This window comes from Medicago sativa, chromosome 4 (assembly GCF_051527215.1).
Source record: "Medicago sativa cultivar Bolivia chromosome 4, Bolivia_mono, whole genome shotgun sequence".
NCBI lineage: Eukaryota > Viridiplantae > Streptophyta > Magnoliopsida > Fabales > Fabaceae > Medicago > Medicago sativa.
The window spans coordinates 65,480,251-65,499,950 of NC_140752.1; the positions used below are offsets into that span (position 1 = coordinate 65,480,251).

General features: G+C 32.9%; 2 protein-coding genes and 2 long non-coding RNA genes across 10 annotated transcripts; 3 read left to right on the forward strand and 1 right to left on the reverse strand.

Annotated features, from left to right (window-relative positions):
• Positions 1-354: 354 nt before the first annotated feature.
• Positions 355-964, forward strand: LOC146930809 (histone H3.2). Its single transcript, XM_085702262.1, has one exon. It carries the CDS (start codon positions 428-430, stop codon positions 836-838), a length of 411 nt encoding a protein of 136 aa, XP_085558388.1. The 5' UTR covers positions 355-427; the 3' UTR covers positions 839-964.
• An 866-nt stretch (positions 965-1,830) lies between these two features.
• LOC146930810 (Transducin/WD40 repeat-like superfamily protein) lies at positions 1,831-10,945 on the forward strand. Its single transcript, XM_085702263.1, has 18 exons — positions 1,831-1,955; positions 2,045-2,141; positions 2,236-2,292; positions 2,427-2,482; positions 3,371-3,404; positions 3,688-3,775; positions 4,265-4,356; positions 4,474-4,548; positions 4,990-5,078; positions 6,612-6,741; positions 7,253-7,342; positions 8,080-8,145; positions 8,475-8,566; positions 9,389-9,454; positions 9,559-9,625; positions 9,971-10,059; positions 10,254-10,380; positions 10,700-10,945. Exons 1-18 carry the CDS (start codon positions 1,897-1,899, stop codon positions 10,754-10,756), a joined length of 1,431 nt encoding a protein of 476 aa, XP_085558389.1. The 5' UTR covers positions 1,831-1,896; the 3' UTR covers positions 10,757-10,945.
• Positions 10,946-13,231: 2,286 nt separating this feature from the next.
• LOC146930811 (uncharacterized) lies at positions 13,232-18,909 on the reverse strand. Its single transcript, XR_015006495.1, has 3 exons — positions 18,771-18,909; positions 15,862-17,886; positions 13,232-13,714 (listed from the first exon to the last, which is right to left on the reverse strand). It is a non-coding gene; the product is annotated as an uncharacterized LOC146930811 (long non-coding RNA).
• Positions 13,443-19,246, forward strand: LOC146930812 (uncharacterized). 7 transcript variants are annotated; one of them, XR_015006492.1, is made up of 8 exons: positions 13,443-13,758; positions 13,920-13,990; positions 14,251-14,391; positions 15,077-15,181; positions 17,197-17,309; positions 17,739-17,911; positions 18,484-18,581; positions 18,799-19,246. It is a non-coding gene; the product is annotated as an uncharacterized LOC146930812 (long non-coding RNA). The 7 variants fall into 7 exon arrangements; XR_015006490.1 differs by having other exon boundaries at positions 14,280-14,391; positions 16,028-17,309; XR_015006489.1 differs by having other exon boundaries at positions 14,280-14,391; positions 17,170-17,309.
• Positions 19,247-19,700: the final 454 nt, after the last annotated feature.

Genomic DNA, 19,700 nt, shown 5'->3' on the forward strand with positions numbered 1-19,700 from the left:
AACTTTATCTATTATTGTTTGCAATGAAAATTCATCTATTGTTTTCTTTTACTTTTTTATTTATTAAAAAACCTAACAACGTATCTACCCATCTCCTCTCAAGAAAATCTATCTATCCATCTTCTACCATTATTACACTTAGCCAGCTATTGGTTCTTTCACAGTCACACGGATCACGATCCGTGCCATCACTCAACTAACAACCACAGCCGTTGATTAAACTCTTATCAACGGCCACATTCACTCAAATCAAATCTCAACAAAACCAAAAATTTCAAAACACATTTCAAATCCCGCGCTTCACTCTTCTTACATCCCCACTCTATAAATACACCTCTTCTTCCCTTCACTCAACACGACACAAACACATAGCATAATCCAAATCTCATTTCATTCAAATTTCAATCCCAATTTCATTTCAATTTCAATGGCGCGTACAAAGCAAACAGCTCGCAAATCCACCGGAGGCAAAGCTCCCCGAAAACAACTCGCCACAAAAGCCGCCCGCAAATCCGCTCCAGCCACCGGCGGAGTGAAGAAGCCTCACCGTTTCCGTCCCGGAACCGTCGCACTCCGTGAAATCCGCAAATACCAAAAAAGCACAGAGCTTCTCATCCGAAAACTCCCATTCCAACGTCTCGTTCGTGAAATCGCTCAGGATTTCAAAACCGATCTCCGTTTCCAGAGTAGCGCTGTTTCAGCTCTTCAAGAAGCTGCTGAAGCTTATCTCGTTGGACTCTTTGAAGATACTAACCTTTGCGCTATTCATGCTAAGAGAGTTACCATTATGCCCAAGGATATTCAGCTTGCAAGAAGAATCAGAGGCGAGAGGGCTTAGGGTTATTAATGTAATTTGCTTGAAATTTCGAAGGATTTAGGGTTTCGTTTTCTAATGTAATCGTATCGTGATGTAATGTTATTATTATCAGAATGAAATGAAATGAAATTACTGGTTTCATTAAAATTGATTTTGTGATTATTGTGTTTAATTATTATTAATTAATTTCTTATGCTAATTTAATCGTTCAACTTACGCACGTTTTTTTTTTTTTGCGATAATGGGCTGGGCTTAAGTGTGGCCTAAAATGCTTTATTGGGGCCCATTTAATTGGCGGGAATTTTTTTGACGCTGTTGAGAAGAGAGAGAGAGTTGTTTGGTTGAAAATTCATTTTGGTTTTGAGGAGTTTAAGGGTGTGTTTGGTTTGGAAGAGAAATTGTGAAGAGAGAAAGAGGTGAGAGAGAGAATGAGAAGAGAGAAATATGAGAGAAATAAAGTAGATTTGATGTGTTGTTTGGTATAAGAGAGATATAAGAGAAATTGAAAAGAAAGAAGTTGAATGATTTTATGAGTTGACAAGAATGTCCCTATCTAAAAACTCTAATATTTGTAGTAAAAAAAAATAGTTAAAAAAAATGTTCATGTTCATAAAAAAAACTTTACTGTTCCTAAAACGAAAAACTATACTATTATTCTAAGGCAATCTTGTTTTTTTTTTGCTGCAATTCTTTTTTTTTTTTCTTTCTTAGAGACGCTCTTTGTATTTGTTGAGTACCTGTGACTTAATTATAGTTTTTATTTTTTAAAATATTGTGGCTTAATTATAGTTTTTTGAGAGAGTGGCTTAATTATAGTTGTTGAGTTAAAAAAATGAACAAAGGGTATATATGTAAATACAACAAAATAACAAGCATCCACTCCATTTCTCGGCACAAGTGAGAAGATTGCAAAAAGGTGTGGGACCCACAAAATTTGGAACTCTCTCCCCTATTTCTATGCACTCCAAACAAGAGAAATGGGACTTCTCTCTTCTACTTCTCTCTTTGCTAACTCTCTCTTCACCATTTCTCTCAAACCAAACAGAGTGTAAGCGATTATTTGCAGAGAACGCGCGAAAATGGATAAATATTTGGTTCCTAAAAAGCACTTGAAAGAAAGGGTTAAGCTTCATCATAGGTAAAATTGGATTAAAAGTTATTCATTTAAGTAATTTTTGTAATTAGGTACTTGTGTATTTAGATTTGTGTGTGTTGTTGCAATTGAAGGTTTCGTTGGAAGAGGAGTTTGGTTGAACTGAATGGGAAATTTGAGCCGAATTTTCGACATGAAATGATGAACTTGCTTATGTGTTCTTATTCTGAGGTTTGTTGTGTCTTGTTCTGTATTTTGGTTGTTGGGTTTTGATTGTTTTAATGTAATGATGTAATTTTGATGGTATTGTTGAAATTTTGTGAAGGTTGGAGTGTTTCCGCACTTGTATCAAATGGAAATTGACGCGCCTTGCAACTCTAATGTATGTATTGATTGATAATTGTGGGTATAGATGGTCACTTAAAATGATATAGTTTAAGCCGATTATTAGCTGACCCTGCTTAGTGGGATAAAATTTTGTGTTTGTGGTTGTAATTTAGGGTTATTGTGATGCAGATTAATCGAATTCTTAGCGAGGCAAGTGGTGAACGCCTTCTTCCATTAAGAAGAAGGTAATGTTTTGACTTTTCCTCTTTCACAAAAGATATACTAAGTAAGAAGGGAAAATAATTTGCTTCATGGATTTTATTTTTTTGAACACTAAATTGAAAGTAAACATTTTAGTGGTGCTGTCGACACTGGACACATCAACACAACACCGGCATGGGCATTGGACGCAACACTATCACGTAAACACTAAGTAATTAAATGTGTATATGTTTTGTTGGACATTGACACATGTTAGACACCGGACACAACTTCATTTTGAAGTGAAATTTCTACACAATATATACTAAACCAGCTAATTCTTTATTTGGAGGCAAGGGATATGTATATATTTGATGTGAAGATGTAATTGTTATTGATAAAACATCCTTCCAGAAAACATAAAAGGCTGTGGTATTGTCCATTCTAGATGGTATGTCTAAGCAGTCTAAGATCAAATGTTCAATGATAACAACCTTTGTTAAACCATACTGACAATTTACCACAGCTCCAGCATCTGTTTCAATGATCACATTATTGAAATGTTGTTCCAGGTTCCACAGGAGGGACTGAAATGATCACACTGACTTTGCTTGCGTTAACAGATAATGAATAGTCTTTTCAAACATTTTCGATAACAAAGTTACTTCTTAATACATAACATGCAAGTTAACTAATCTGCAATAACATGTACAAAAGGTATTGTATATCTAATTTTTTTACCAAATTATACAAACTAACCACACACATGTAGTTTTAGCTATGAAGCAAATATGTAATCAATAAAACCAAATCAGCTACTCATCATTTCTTGGTTTATGCCAATTAAAATGTAAAACAGAATTGCGTATTTTACATGTTGCTAGCAAATTCTCTTTACAAAGACTTAATGACTCTCATTTGTTTGTTAACAGGAAAGGTGTATCTTCTGTAGACTTTGACAAGAAGGTAATTCAATTGGTGGATGATAGTAGCAAACATTTGAAGCTTGTTTGGGTTAACTTATGATTATGATACTAATTTCACATGTTTAAGGACATGTTCATCAACTGTTTATTTTCATTTGTATCACTTTTTTTAAGAATGCATTATATTTCTTGGATTCATGCCCATGTTAAGTCACCAAAGTTCTTTTGTGTGAGTATCTTTTTGCACATTGTGAAGAATGCACTAATTTGATAAAGCTGATTAGTTTCACTCCTTTTTCATTCTATTTTAAATTTTATTCTAGGGAATATACTTGGCATCTGTCACAAAATCAGGTTGCTTAACGGTTCATGACTTCGAAGCTCTTTATTGCAAAACAAACAAATTAAAATGTAAGTTTGGCTTCAGTAGCAACGGTTTGTTTCGTAAACTAATGCTGTGAAGTTCATTGTTAGAGTAGTGCACCGATGATTTTCATTTCAATCTCTATCTTGAGTTTTTACCAAACTATCAACTCTTTGATTTTTGGGGCATTAGCCTAGAATTTAAGTGCTCCATGAGCAATATTCTTATTTTCTTGCATCTGTTAGCCTTGATGAATACTTGCACTATTTAATAAGCAAGTTTGGCTATTTTCTTGTATCTGTTGGTCTTGGTGAACACTTGCGTGCGTGTGTGTGTAAATTTTTTATTTGTTTTTTCTCTATGATCATGCAAAATTTTCATGCTTTCTTACCATGTCATCTAAGAGACAGTGAGGAAAAAACATTCGGGAGCTCCCATTTTGGCTCTTAGTTTGTTACTTTTTAGGTATGAAGTTCAAATGTACATGTTATGATTGTTTATGTTGACACTTATGTTATTGTGATGACTGGTGATAGGCTTGCCAGAAGATGAAAGCAAACTTTTACTGCATCTCTCACCCGATTCACAACTTGATGTTGTCAAATGGAATCCTCTTAACCAGAATGAGGTTTAAAGTTAATCAAATTACTTTCTTACTTGCACTGTATTGTGAAATTTATATCATCTCTAAGAAAATTAATCTTTTATTTTCCCTTCAATTTAAACTTTACCCTTTTGATTTCAGGTTCTTTGTGGCTCTTTGAAACGTAATGCACTACTCATATTTGATGTTACATATATGATGTCAGAACCAATTGAAGTAAGTTTCCATTATAATATTTTTGTGCACTTCCTGTTAAATCTAGCTTCTCTTCACATTATTATGCCACCATTCTTTTCTTTCCAAAATCATTTTTTTCTTATTACCATTGAGTGGTGTCCTGTCTTCTGTTTTTGTTGTTAAAACTAACATGTTGCACCTTTTTCAACTTTGATCAAATCATCAAACTATCACCTTAAATAAGGTGCACTGGGCAAAAACTATGCAAGCCATTTCTCATAGGTGCTTATCTAAACAAATGAACTAAGAAACATAGTACAAACGTCCGTCTGAATATTATAGAACATCTATTTTCTTACGTTATCACATATTCCTCATCTTGATTTTGAGGGATATGCTAACTGCTAATTTCAACTTGAAGTGGTTTAATATATATGCTAGTGTAAGCAATTTTTTCATCCTTAAATAAATGATGTACAGGAGATACGTACAAGAACTACCGCCACAGTTAATGGATCCAACATACCCAAAGGTCTATCTGATGTTGCATTTGCATCGGATGACTCAAGGTTAGTGAACCTTAATTTAGAGGAGCTGTTTCTTTGCGTCAAATGACGAATTATTAATATGATGTAACTTATTCTTGTCTAAAGATTTAATATAAATGCTTTCTGTTGATATATAATTTTGTCCAGTTTTTGTTGTGACTGATCATCATTTGACTGACGCACATGCTACTCAACATGATTAACCTGACAAAAAAAAAATGCCGCAAATGTGCAGATTCTCCTATGTTTTCTAGCTTTCTGAAACATCAATCACTTCAATAACCAAGATATTATTATCTATAGCCTGTCACACTTATGTACATCATTTTCAACTAGTTCTCAAAATGCACACAAGATATGCATGTTATATCTAGTGTGGCTACTCAGACAATCCAAAAGAAGAGGAAGATCCCATCTTTATAGCTGCATTATACCGAAGCCAATAAAGCATTAGCTACCCTTCAAATAGAGGCTGCTATAATAAAGAACTTCTAGAAAGATATGCAAATCCAAAGATAACCTACCCTGCACCTGTAAATTTGGAGAAAAAGAGAAGGGAAATGGGGTGAGTCAGAATTGTGAATTCTAAATTTGTCTCAATTTAGTGAGAGCATAGTAAACAAAGAGGATAAGAAGGAGAAAGTGAGAAATATGGTTTTGCACGAGTGTTTAGCCAAAATCAAACTTCGAAATTAAAGTTGCATCCTTTAAAAACTTCATGGTTATGAAAATATTTGAAAATCAAGGATAACACTTTTTATAAATCTCGTAAAATGAATCCATAATTAATTACACGTGAAGAACTACATCCACCCAAAATCAAATCATAGCGCAACTGTACCATACAGCACTTGTGTTTTTTGTTTTTTTCATTTAGCCCCTTCATAGGTAATGTTTATGAGACATCTGCAACCAGATTCGGTACTATTTGTTAAGCACCCACGCACTTGGAAAACATTCAGAAGTTAGCTGTTCTGGGGAAGAACTAAGCTACTTAAGTACTCCAACATGCATTCCATATAATTCGATGCGGCACTTGGTCACCCCATAATACCCAACTTCTATCAATTCCACTCTTCCAAATTCATCTAGATTTGCAACTTCAATAGAAAGTGCAAGGTGCTAATCATGATAGAACAAAGTCAAGAAATTTCCAGATATTATGCCCCTATCTTGAAAGATTATTCTTCTTGTGGGTGCAATAAGGATAGGTTAATCAATACTCACACAACAACAACAACAACATTTTAAGGATAGGTTTTTAATGTACTTGCGAGCTCATAGTCCTTGTGTGATCCAAGGGATCTCCTCAAAGATCACAAATGAGAGACCTGCATAGCTTTCTTTTTCAAGATATTGTTGAGTATTTTCGCTGGATTATTAACCCGCGGGATGGCATTAACACAAGAAGGGTTTTTAATAAGACTCATTGATTATAGCTGCACCAGATAGCCGAGTCTAAGCATGATTTACTCTTGATAATGATTTTTATTCTGTGAATTCATCATTATTTCTGTCACTGTGCTGTTCTCAATCTGCAAGCAAATTTGACAGGATATTTGGTTCTGACACGCATGGTACGATTAATGTTTGGGATAGAAGAGTAAAGAGTCTGCCTTGCCTCGAACTAACATCCGCTTCATTTGGTACCCTTAACAGCATCCAATTAGATGCAGAAAACCAGGTCAGCTATTATTTATGTAGTGTATCAAATAACCTTCGATTATCTAGGAACACTAATAAATTTGTACATTTCTTTCTTGGATCGAGTCATTGAAAGCTTTTCTAAAATCTTGTTTTAACTTTTGCATTTGATGGGTCCTTCGTATAGTTACACAGAGAACCAATGACTAATCAGGGAACTGGTGTTGACTTGACAGTGTTTTAATTATATATGAACCCAAAGCAGATATCCTAGGCAGTTGAAGTTTGATATGACTGTGCTGAGCATTATACAAATCTTTGCATGATAGTCGTTTAAACATATTTAAAGTGATGTAAATTAGTTATAACTTATATGTAAACGAAATATACACTTGAACCATATTTTGGTGATTTTAATTTTTAATTTTAGCGAATAGCACACTGTTCCAGGTCCACCTTGATAAAACTGCACTAACATAACCATTGCAATTGCATCAGATTTTGGTTTTAACGAGTTTAAGATTACATATTGTTTATTCTATCTTTTCCAGATTATTTATGGTGCTGGGAGGCATGGGATCGTGTATGTGTGGGATATTCGTGGTGGAAGAGCATCTACTGCATTCCTAAGTCACAAAGAGGTTATTTCCGCACTATGTGTTTTTTCTTGCTAATGTGTTCTGAAAAAGACAACTCCAAAGATAGGAGTCAAAGGCTATTTGGAAAAATATCACCTCCGTAATGCATCTTCTCTTGCTATGGTGCCTTGATCAAGGGCCAAACCTGAGTCTTAGGCCAATTGCATTCAACTGGCTACTTGTTAATGGCTTAGTCTCTGTCTACAAATTAAAAGCCTTATGTGATTTTCATTTTATAATGTTTTCAGTATGTTAATGAAAAGTAACAAATAACAATGTTCTAGTATTGAGATTTTGTTGAACAATAACATCATTTGACGAAAGATTACCGTGTAAGGTAAAAATTTGTTTTAATGTTGTAAATTGGCAATACAATTGTCTTGTTCCAGTTTACTTTTAGTGTAGGATATTACAAATTGTCTTGGCACCATGGAGGTGCATGCGCCTTCTTAGGGGAGGGGGATAAAATACCGTACTTTATTTAATTATGTCTGCATTATACCTATTTTATAAATTATAATTAATAGACATAGAGGCTGAATCTTGTGACCTCTTGATGCATGCTTTTCTAGAACTTAAAGTTATGGTGTTACACACTTCTCTCCACACTACCTTTTATCACAGAGTATGATATGCTTGCAGCATACTTTTGTTGAACAAAAAACATGACCTCTTGGATAAATGTTAAGATATGTTTTCTAATATCTATTGATCTTATGCTGATTTCTTTGGCTTTCTAGACATGCCATCCACCTGTAACATCAGTGAAGTTGGCAACATTACTTGAGAAGATTGGATCCTTGAAGGTGCGGTGACTATCTATCTATTTCTTTCACAAATTAAAGGGGAGCAAAGTTGTTTACTTTCTTCCGTGATGTCTACATATATTTTACATCATTGATTTTTTTTTTTAATTTTTTTTTATATGTTTTTCTATGCCTAATAGAATCGTGTTTCAGCTGAAACTGGTGTTATACTTGTGGAAACTGAAAAGGCTTTTGATGCATTTTAAAAATCTCGTAACTATATGTATATCATTATAAACATTCCATATTTGTTGTGACTGGCTGACTGCCATAGAGATTGTTCATATTTTTAAGAATTTATAGGCTAAGCCATTCTTATTGTTGTGTAGGCACAAGCAGAAATTGTTCCCAAGGAGATTCAATCTATTGGCCTTAATCCATCGTGCCCATATCAGTTAGCATTCCATCTAGAAGATGGCTGGTAAGTTGGTTAATGTATTGGTTTACTTCCCCCTCTTTTGTGTAAGACATCACTTTGAGACTATGCCTAGTGTGTTTTTTGCATGCCTGATTTATTTCTTCAGCTACGGAGAATATCCTTTCATTTGATTATGCACTAAGACCTTGTTTAAGAGCTGGGAGTGGAAGGGTTTGAGGGGAAAGAGAGGAGGAAGAGGGATGCTACTCCCTCACCTTGCTTGGGGGCTCTAATTTTCTCCATAAGACTAAAGTTCCTCAATTTGAGGGGTACTGAAAAAATGAATTGGATGAGGACTTTGGAGGGTTTTGATTTTATTTTAATTTTTCAAATCCTTTTCCCTCTTATTATAATACTTACAGGACAGTATTAATCAGTAGCCTTTTCCCACTTTCTCAACCAATGTGAGGGATTCCCCACCGTTCCCTTCCTCTCCTCCTTAAGACAGGATAGAATTAAGAATACAATTATTATAGAGAAAGTTTGAATAACTTCGATAAAACTGGTCAGCGTCTGAAGAAGATATGGAAATGATCCTGTTTATTGATGAAGCTAGTATATGGAAATGATCTTTGAATTTAATTTATATGTCATCATTTAAATTATGTTGCTTAACTCATCTAGTGAGAAGAGACTTGTATATTGTTTTGGTTGGTGATGAGTCTACCGTTAATCAATGCTCTTTTGATGTCAATACTCAATAGTGGTTCAGTACATCTAAAACATTTGTTTGCTTTATATTGAATTTTTAAGTGTCAAGAATAAATGCTTCCTTACCTATGTTAATCCGTCGCGCTAAATTGTTTCTTTAATATTTTCATGTAGGTCGGGTATTTTGGATATTAACAAGTTTGAAGTTACACATATTCACTGCCCACCCCCAGCTTGGTTGTAAGTTTGTTAGTTGTCACATTCTAGATTTGCTTTGTTGATATTTGCGAAAAGGTTTTGCAGAATGCATCTAACTATCTTGTTTACTGTTTATTCTTTGTTAGAAATGATTCCTATGCTTCTCTCGATCAAATGGATTTAAGAAAACCTTCATGGTTATCGACATGTTCGGTAAGAAACCTTTATTGATGTAGTGTACCTTCTTTATCTATCAGTATTCTCTACAAAAATAACATTTAGTCATGTTGGTTTGTTACTTATTTTAAGTTTATCCTTTTTAGTATTTGTTGGTTACTTATTTATTTTGTTATAAAAATAAAGAGTAATTTAGTAGAGAAATGAGTAATGCACTTGAAAAGTATAAAAAAAGGACAATGAGAGGATCTTATATTTAATTATATAGCTGCACTTAACTACTAGTACTAACTAAGTGCTAATGTTTTAAGTAGGATTCTTAGCATTACTCTCTTGTTTTTGTTTATACATGAAATGATTGTGTGTGTCAATCTTGGGCAGGTCTATTTGGCAGGGTCACCATTTGATCGCGGCCTTCATATGTTAGATTTCTACCCGAGTATCAACTCACCGAGTCACGTGGATTACAAGTAAGTCATTCCAATAGTTAGATCCAAATATTAACCTAGCCCTATTATTAACTTTGGTGGAAGCACATAGATGCTGAAACCTAGTGCTCACCACACAAGTTAACAAAGTGTACATTTATATGCCTGAATTTAGTTCTCAGAACATGTTGTGAATTTTTTCTTTCTCAATAGTTCTGAAGTTTTCTTCTTTATAGGGAGGATATACAAGAACTTTCCGGTCCGACCAAACAAAAGAATCAAAATAGATTCATTCATTTACCCGAAGAAGTTTTGTCATGTGCTGCTCATCCTTTGTACAATGCCATCGTAGCAGGAACAAAGGTTTGTGTTCGAATTTTCATCTTAATTATAAACTACTTCATCCATAATCATCTTCCTTTTCTTCTTTTCTTACATAGTTGTTCAAACTTATTAATTAGTTGATCTGAATACCACGATTATAAGCGAGCGCGTCATTTTTGAAGCCCGACTATAATTTGTTTGTACTTTTTCTGACTTTTGCTTGTGTGGCCATTCACACTACTCCAACTTTAGTTTACCTTGGCCTGGCTTGCAAATGATAAATGTGCATGACTATATTTTCCTAGTTAATTCACTGTCTTGTGCCTAAGGTCGATTGATATCGTTTTGTTGGTTTCAGGAAACATCTTTGCTTGTGATTTCCCAAAAACGCAAGTCATGCAAAGGAGAAGATTAGTCCCAAGCATTTGGCAGATTTTTGTATAGTGGCAATTGGAATGTCTTGTTTTTCAGCCAATGAAACTCACATGAGTCCTAATATCTGACTCTCTAGAACATACCCTTTTTGGGATTCTTTTCTTGTACAATATTAGCATCAAATTTAGTACAAAATGGAAAAGAAAAAAAAATTGTTTATTTTACAAAATCTACTCTACCATTGCTGGAATGCCTTAAAGCAAAATCCAATCACGATCTCTCAAATTTAGTGCATTGAAGAGATGATTGCAAGAAATTTCATGAATAATTCCTTAGATTATTATTAATTGAACTCTCATAGTTACAAATACAAATAGCTCCAAGTACATCTATAATAATTGGCTGGATTTCTTTTTGAAATGGACAATGTTAGCGGTTGGTTGTTATTTTTAGAAAATGGTCCTCTTAATGTGCTTATAGAATTGTTTCTTTCTATATAGCACCAACAATTTACATTCCCACCACGTTCGATGCAATTAACACGACAACGATACATGCAATTACATTTAATTATTCTAAAACATTTAAGATGAAAATTAAATTTAAATATTAGTTTGTTAAAATAGAATTGTAAGGTGGTCGTGTGGGAGGCTACTAAAATATTAGATGTCATAAAAAAAGTAGGGGATAGAATGAAAATAAAACAATCATGCATTTGCAGTAGTTATTTTCACCAACCCAGCCATTATTCATATTCTACCGAGTTAAGTTCAACATAGCAAACATGTGCAGATATTTTATTCATCACTCATAAAAAGGGTAGGTGAAGTGTTATTGTCATTTCATATTAAGTATAGAGAAAATCACATTTGATAGTGTGTAACTTGTACTTGGTTTGGTAGTTTTCTTACAATTTCCTCTTTTATTCCTCAGAAGGGTACCCTAAATGTGACAAATATCACTAGTTTCTTTCAAGCTAGGCTGTGATTGTGAGTGAACATGAAAGAGAAGTGACCCTCACCATATTTTGTGTGGATGAAAGGACTAGGAAACAAAAAAGATTTTACAAGAAGATTTTTTATCCAATATGTTCTACAATAATAGTGAATGGACATTTCCTAGTTCAATGTGACATTTGTTAATGGTTGTGTCTATTGCAAACAAGATGAGCATAATGGTCCCATATTCCCTTGTCTGAGATTTTCCAAAAAGTATATTCCTTTTATAACCTCAAATGTGTAAGAGTTATGATTGCAAAACAAAGATGTCTCCATGAGTTGAATTATCAAGAGAAGTTGAAGGATATTTGAATTGATAAGTAATGATCACATAGAGTTTCCCTCATGTATCCATGTCATTGTTAGAGAATTTTGATGTCTCCTATTCTCATTGCCAATGAAAGAATAAAGATCAAATAGAAAGATACATTTCATGAGTTACACCTTACACTATGAGTAATCCCTCTAAGTTATTTGATGCGTTTTATAGTTTGGTCCCATTTGATAAAAAGTAATATAAAATAAAATTTCCTAACATTTGCACTTTACTCTCCTATGTAATGTAAGTATATAAAATAAAATTTCCTAACATTTGCACTTTACTCTCCTATGTAGGTATACTAGTGTGCTGCCCGTGCGTCGCACGGGTGGAAAACGGTCGACATTGGACTGCACGTCGTCCATATTCTACATGACACATGATCATAAATTAATATTATGTGCGCTACAGCCGACGATAGACTACATACTGAACGATGTGCATACCACACGGACACAAAAGTGTAAAACACTAAAACTTAAAATTTTCTACACAATATTCTTGCATCAATTCTCGTATTTCAAACGTGTTATCCAACAATTAATAATTTTTCTCCTGGAACATATTCATTTTTCTGGGTTAAATAAATGTTTGGTCCCTAAAAAATATAGTCAATTTTGTTTTTAGTCCTCATAAAAAATATAGTCAATTTTGTTTAATGGTGCATAAACTTTTAATCCTTTTAATGAGTTTTTTACATGCTTGTTTAAAATATTATAAAAAGTTCATCCGCAATAAGTTAGCTTAAAATTTCATTTTTAGGTCCAATTTTTTTATTAAATTAAACTCAAAAATTTGGCTTTTATAAAAGTTCACATTTAATATTGGTAGTACCCCAATATTACACGTTAAGCCTCATAGTTTGCATTCCAAAAAGGTTACAATTATAGAATTTGTTAGGCAATACCAAAAAATTAATAACATAGAAAGGGATATGAGAAGTTCAATCATAAAAAAGGTATAATTAAATACCAATCGAACAGAATGTAGTAGGTTCAAGTTGAAATTCAAATTGGGCAGTTCAACTGATTTGAGCCAAGAGATAAAGAGTTGAACGTCTTGAGTTGCGACCCGAACAAAGGAGAACAAATTAATCTAACCATTAACATTTGTCATTCAAAAAAAGTTGAATTTCAACAATAACAATTAAAATTCAAATAATTTTTATTCTTTTTGAAGATTAATTTGAGGTTGTAGGTATTTTAAATATTAAAAGATATATTTTTTTAAGAGGAAAAAAAAAGATATAAGCTCAAGGTTTGCACCTGTTTTATTAATCCAACAAAAATGCAATTTTGCAAATATTGCTATTCACACCATCGGTTTAGGCGTACACCCCCTGCACTATCTGAAATTGGGCCAAGCCCAATATTCCTTACTAACTGAGCGGGTCATCTTATCTCTTCCTCATTTCCTGAAACCCTAAAACAATTTTCACGCTTCATTCTCCGCTTGAAGCGCCGCCGGCGAACTCACTACCCCATGCATCAATGAGTTCGGCATCGTTTGACCAAAAGATATTCATTTTCTTCATCTCCACAACCGATTCTAACTTTCAACCCAAACAATATCGTTAAAGGACCATTTCAGAAAGATGTGTTGTCTTTTTCATGATGTTTTCAAGTAGCTCCGACCCCATTTCGTTAGTCTAGCACTGTATCATTCTTCATCTCCTTATTCTCTACAAAACTCATAGAAGAACAATATCAGCTGAGCAGAAATGGTGTAAGTTTCCTGTGTTCTACAAATTCTACTAAAAGTCTTTATTGTCTCTGAAACCCTATTATTTTTTACTTCGAAATTTGATTTTCATCATACAATTTACCTATGAGTTAGATTCATTTATTGCTTGATTTAATTTTAATATTTTTTTTTTCATGTTCAAGCTAAGGAAACCCATTCATGGAGTGGGGTATGATGCGAGGCAGCAACTTTTCCCCATCTAGATCAACATACTGTAAGTTCCCTTTCCTCCATTTTAATTGCGTTTTTGTTTTTGTTTTGACAAATCCATTTTAACTAAGTTGCTTCCACTATTTTCATATATTTAAAAATATTGTTTGAAGGCAAATTTTGTATTTTAGTGTTCATATATTTGATTTCATGTTTGAAATTGTTGACATTTATTTCTGTTTTTTTTTTTTTTTTATGTTTTACATGTTTAATTCCATTGTTAAGTATCATGGGTTTATTGTTCTTTTTGTTATCTTCTTCCAGTTGCTGAATTTTTTCTGGTTTATATACAGGAATGACAAAGTGAAGGCTATTGAGATACTGGCAAAAGGATTTAAAAGTTTTCAGCATTTAATGAAGAATTATTCAAAGAAATTACGCATCTTTTAACCCTTGACAGCTCAGGTACTTAGTTTGGTTGGTTTCTTTGGGAGTTCTGAAATCTGATGAGTGGATTTTACTATTTTTTTCAAAACATTGGTTTTGATAAAATTTATTGGAGAACTAAATTACCTGACTACCTGTTAGATTTTTAATTCAATTTTTCTTTCATTTCTTCTAAATAATGCATTGTAATGAGAATAATTGTTTTTTCATCGCAGTTAACATTTCAAACCTTTATAATTTTGTAGAATCAAGGTACTTAAAGTATGAAATTAACTTAAAAATTTCAATCACATTGTTATGGCACCAAATGATGGAGACATAATAGTGAAAGAAAAGGGCAATTAAGACAAAAACATGTCAGCAATACAGAAGCAATCCAGATTTGCCTTAATTAAGTCACTAATAGAGCTAGTCCTAGAATTTCAAGTATTGGTTGGAATTGATAACTCAATGATAGAAAAAGTGTCCATGAGCCAATTGCTAACTATAGATGACCTTTATTTTCATTTCGACATGAATCTGCATATAGCAATATGCCTTGTTGATTATATTATTTTATCCCATTGTGTTCATCTTGGTTATCTTATTTTACCTGAGGTACCATCCTCTGATAGATCCATGTCGCAGTTTGCTTTTATGAATCCTGTTTCCAGTTTTCTCCAATTTTTATTCTGTCTAGAATTAACTCTAGATCTGCTAACAGGGTTGTACATTGAAATGTGGGTGCTGGTGCTCGCGCTCGCTGAATCGTGAGCCTTGTGTAAGTCTAAGATGTCATTCCTAGCTCTGGAGATAACAACTTCCGTAGGTATGTCTTTTTCTTCTAAAATAAACCGGTTTCTCGCATGCCAAATGTTGTAGATAATAGCCAATATTTTGATCAAAATCTCATTAGACATCGCGGCAAAGATACCCAGTCAGAAAACTCCCTTATGGTTATTCCTTATTCTAATTATTTGCTTGGATGATTGCATATGCCGAGTTAATATAGAGTATATTTAATTTAGTTTTCTTTTATAATTGATATGTCATGGAAAACTTTCCTTAATCTTTAATTCTATCCTTTTGTAACTTAATAAGTTTTTGTAACGAAAATAATGATAGGCAGATGATTAATGAGTTTGAATTTCAATTTAAGTTTTAGGCTTTGTATGGTTTAGTGAAAGAAAATCTAGTTTTAAACTTTAATTTCTTGACTTTGAATTTGAGTTTCACTTTTGTATGATTTGGTGAAACTTTTTTTATATACTTCATGATGCTAAAATTAGATCTCATTTTTAAAAAAAAAAAAAATTATTTCCAAACTACTTTCTACTACTTAAATACGAAAATAATCATGTAGAATCTTAGGTTGAAATGTTTTAGTACTGTCTAATCTCCTTTTCACACTATCTTTTGCTATGATTTATAATAGTTTTTCTTATAAAAAGGAATAAAATTACAAAAAACTAAGGTACAAAATGGATAACGTGTAGTGTTAGTATCTACCTTCTTTATGTTAAATAAATTGCACCTTGGTTGATGGATAGTGTTCGTACTCCACCTTCTGCAGACTACTTTTAGTTGGGTTATTTGTTCATCAAATGCAATGGGTCCAATCTTTACTTTCCTGTACACCCTTGATGTCCTTGATGCACATTTATCTCTATTGTAGGAATGATGACTGATGTTATCTTCCTATGGCATTTGGATTAGCTTCACATATTCATTCAAGATTTTTGGGAAAATCCTTAGCAAGATAATGTCAAAAAATTATGGATTACTCTGTTTGATGGAGGATGAGAAATTTTAATACTGTGAAAATGATTAGTGACTGAGTATTATATATAGATGTAAGAATATTATTATTATATTCTGCTCAATGTTATATTAAATGTAGAATCTTCTAATGATTTGACCATTTTTTACTATATTGGATGTATCTTGAATTAAACTACTATTATTTAATAAATTCTTGTATTATATGAGGAAGGTATATGTGGGCTGGGCTTTCAGCTTTGTACAATGAAACGTACTTGATGGAAGATTCATGTCACATGGTCTTAAAGAGCCAAATCAAGAATTAAATATATTAAATAGGTGTACTTAGCTATTGTCTTAGCAATGAATGCATCTTAAGTGGGCCACTCCCTAGTAAAAACTTTATTAGCAATATAATATTCTACTTTAATGAGTTACTTTGTCTCATTAAAAGAAATTGTTTATTTGATGCTAAGTCAAAATATTTCAGACTCACTTGTAAATACTTTAAATGAAAATAGTGTTTTATTACTCAGTCTTGTATCTTCAGATACTTTTTTCTGTATGCATGCATATTTTAAAGATATCTCTCTACACTTATTTGAATAGGAGCTCCTGATTTAAATCTAACTAACCATGTCTAATTTAATTGATTAAAGGCTTTTACATATCAACATCTAGACTTATGAACTTATTAGTGTGAGCGCCGAAAATTGTTGTGGGTGAGTACCATTCAGGACGGCTAAGCAATAAGCAGAAATGTGAGAATACCTTCATGCTTTTGTTAAAACACCTGAAAGGTTGTCTATTAACAATCATTGAGAGAGAGTTGATAATTTCTGTCCAAAGAGTTGAAAGTTAAACTCTACCCTTATGCTTAATATGTGACAGGACATTATGATTATGTTTGGTTCAATGTAACTAACTATTAACAAAAGCCTTTTCATTTTATATTACATATGAATCAATTCTTGTTGCATTGGAATGAGTAGAAATGTGATAATACATTCAGGCTTTTGTTAAAACACCTGTTAACAAACTAAATTATTTATGTAGGAATCTCAAAAGTTATAACATGTGCAGGTGTGTATAGCTGCAAAAAGGGTCTAAAAATGGTGTAATTGGCATGACAAATTGGTATCTCCCACAGATTCCAAATCCAACTATAAGCTGCAAAAAGAGTAAATGGTTTCATGGTAAGAACTCATCCCTAATCTTTCATGGTATCATTGAAGTAAGTTCAAACAATGGACTTGAATCAATAAGTAAAAAAAGAGTGAAGTGTGTTTTAACAATACTTTACTTGGGTTTTACCCACATGAAACAATATTTTATTTTCACTCACATTCCACTGTACATTGAACCATCAAGAGTTAATAAGTTCAATTCACATTCCACTGCACATCCAAAATAAATAAAAAAGGTCTAAAAACCTTTAAGATGATTAATAAAGTTTTTTTAAATTACTGAAACAAAAATGAGTAAGAAGGCAACATGGTATGTTATAATTTCTTGTTGAAGAATTAATTTTATCTTAGACACATGTTTAGTTACATTGACAAAATTATAATTTCTGGAGACATCTTATTGCTGATGCTACTTTCTTAATCTACACAAATCTGCAGGTGATCATGTTCCTGTTGACATGCTTGCTTGGCTGCTACCCAAACACTTTGATAAACTGTCTGATAAAGGAGATATCAAAGTGTTTGGATAGCAATTTACATGCTTGATGGGCCTGCTGAAGGCGCTGTTTATATGCTTGCTGGGCTACTGTCAAAATACACACTATCACTGTGTAAGTAAAGAGAAATGAAAATATTTGTGTAAATTGTTTTAATGAATCTCCTGTTTGGATAAAAATGTTGGCTTTTCACTTTTGAGTTCTTTCTCATTCATTCACTTTATTAATAACTTTCTGAAAAATTTCTATGAAGTAACTTTCTGTTTTTAATAAAGCTTTAGACTTGCCTCTTCATTAAGATGTTATAGCTTAAACTTGTCAATTTTGATAAGATCTTTCATTTGCTTTCATAATAATGGCCTCATAGAAATTGAAGATGTGTACCAAAAATTTGATGATTACCTTTGAATATGTGAAAATTAAAAATCGAAGATGTTAAATAGGTTAGACAGTGTAACTGGCAGCTTGATGAATATGTGAAATTCAGAAAATTTATCTTTGAAACATGATCATAAAGCTTTGCTAGTTGTATCTTTTCAAGTAAAATGCCTAATATCACTTCCTAATTATTACACTTTCTAATGTTAATATGCACTCTCGCCTTTTAAGCTCAGTTGTGCTATGTTCTAATTATTGTTTCCTCTATATGGATAGTTAACTATACTCGAATTAAACTATTTGTGTAGGAATCTCAAAAGGGTGTAATTGGCATGACATATTGGTATCTCCCTCCCACAGATTCCAAATCCAACCAAAAGCTGCAAAAAGAATAAATGGTTTCATGGTAAGAGCTCATCCCTAATCTTTCATGGTATCATTGAAGTAAGTTCAAACAATGGACTTGAATCAATAAGTATAACATTTACCTTAGCATTTACTTGTTTATTTTATTTCTATCGTTTATTTTATTTCATGTGACGTTGGTGTGATTGCTTCAAGCACTACTCATCTTTCCTTTCAACATAAAATTTACCTTAATGTGGTTGTTGTCGTTGCTTCAGGAGTCCCATGAGTTGACTGTTGAAAGTTATGGATTGGAGACATCTTGGAAAGTTTTCTTGCATGGATAAAACTATTGAATATAAAAATGCATAATTAAAGATGAAAACAATACATGAATTGTATCTTTTATAGAATAGAAGAGGAGTACCATCTCAATAGATTTTGGTTGAACAGGCTTCAAAAAGGCCGGGACTTCCCAAATTCTGAGAACCGGAAGCTAAAACCACCATGCCTCCACCTGGATGCTTCTACCTGGAACTGCAGACAAAGAATCAAAAGAGTTTTACATTTCAAATTCCAATTTCAAAATCAGGAAACAAAGTTATGTGTAAGATGTAATTGCAAAGTGAGTACCACAACCATGTATATATAGCATTCAAGAGGAGCGTATAAGGGCATTTAAGCCAATGAAATAAGAGGAGTTCAGACTGTCATATACAAACAAAACTGTCATAGTGTACTGGCATATACAAACAAAATAAGTGAAATATTAGTGTACTGTCAACAAAACTGTCATAGTTTACTGCCATATACAAACAAAACTGGCATATACAAACAAAATAAGTGAAATATAATATTGGTATATGACAAAAAGTAAAGGACAATTAGAAAAAGTAAGCTATTTCATTGGACAAAATTATGCACATTTCAGTCTGACAAAATGTAACTACAACAGTCTTGGGCAGCAAGCATTTCAGTCTGACAAAGTCTTGGGCAGCAAGCAAGCAACCTTGAACGATTTGGCTATTCTCTTTTGTAAGAGTTATTGATTATTGTGGATGATACACCTATACTTGTGTACATGGTTCCTCTGTAACTCAATTTTTTATTTCTTTTTTTCTACATTTTTTTTTCATAAAATGAGAGTTGACCCAACAGTTATTAAGGCCTAAAGAGTAAA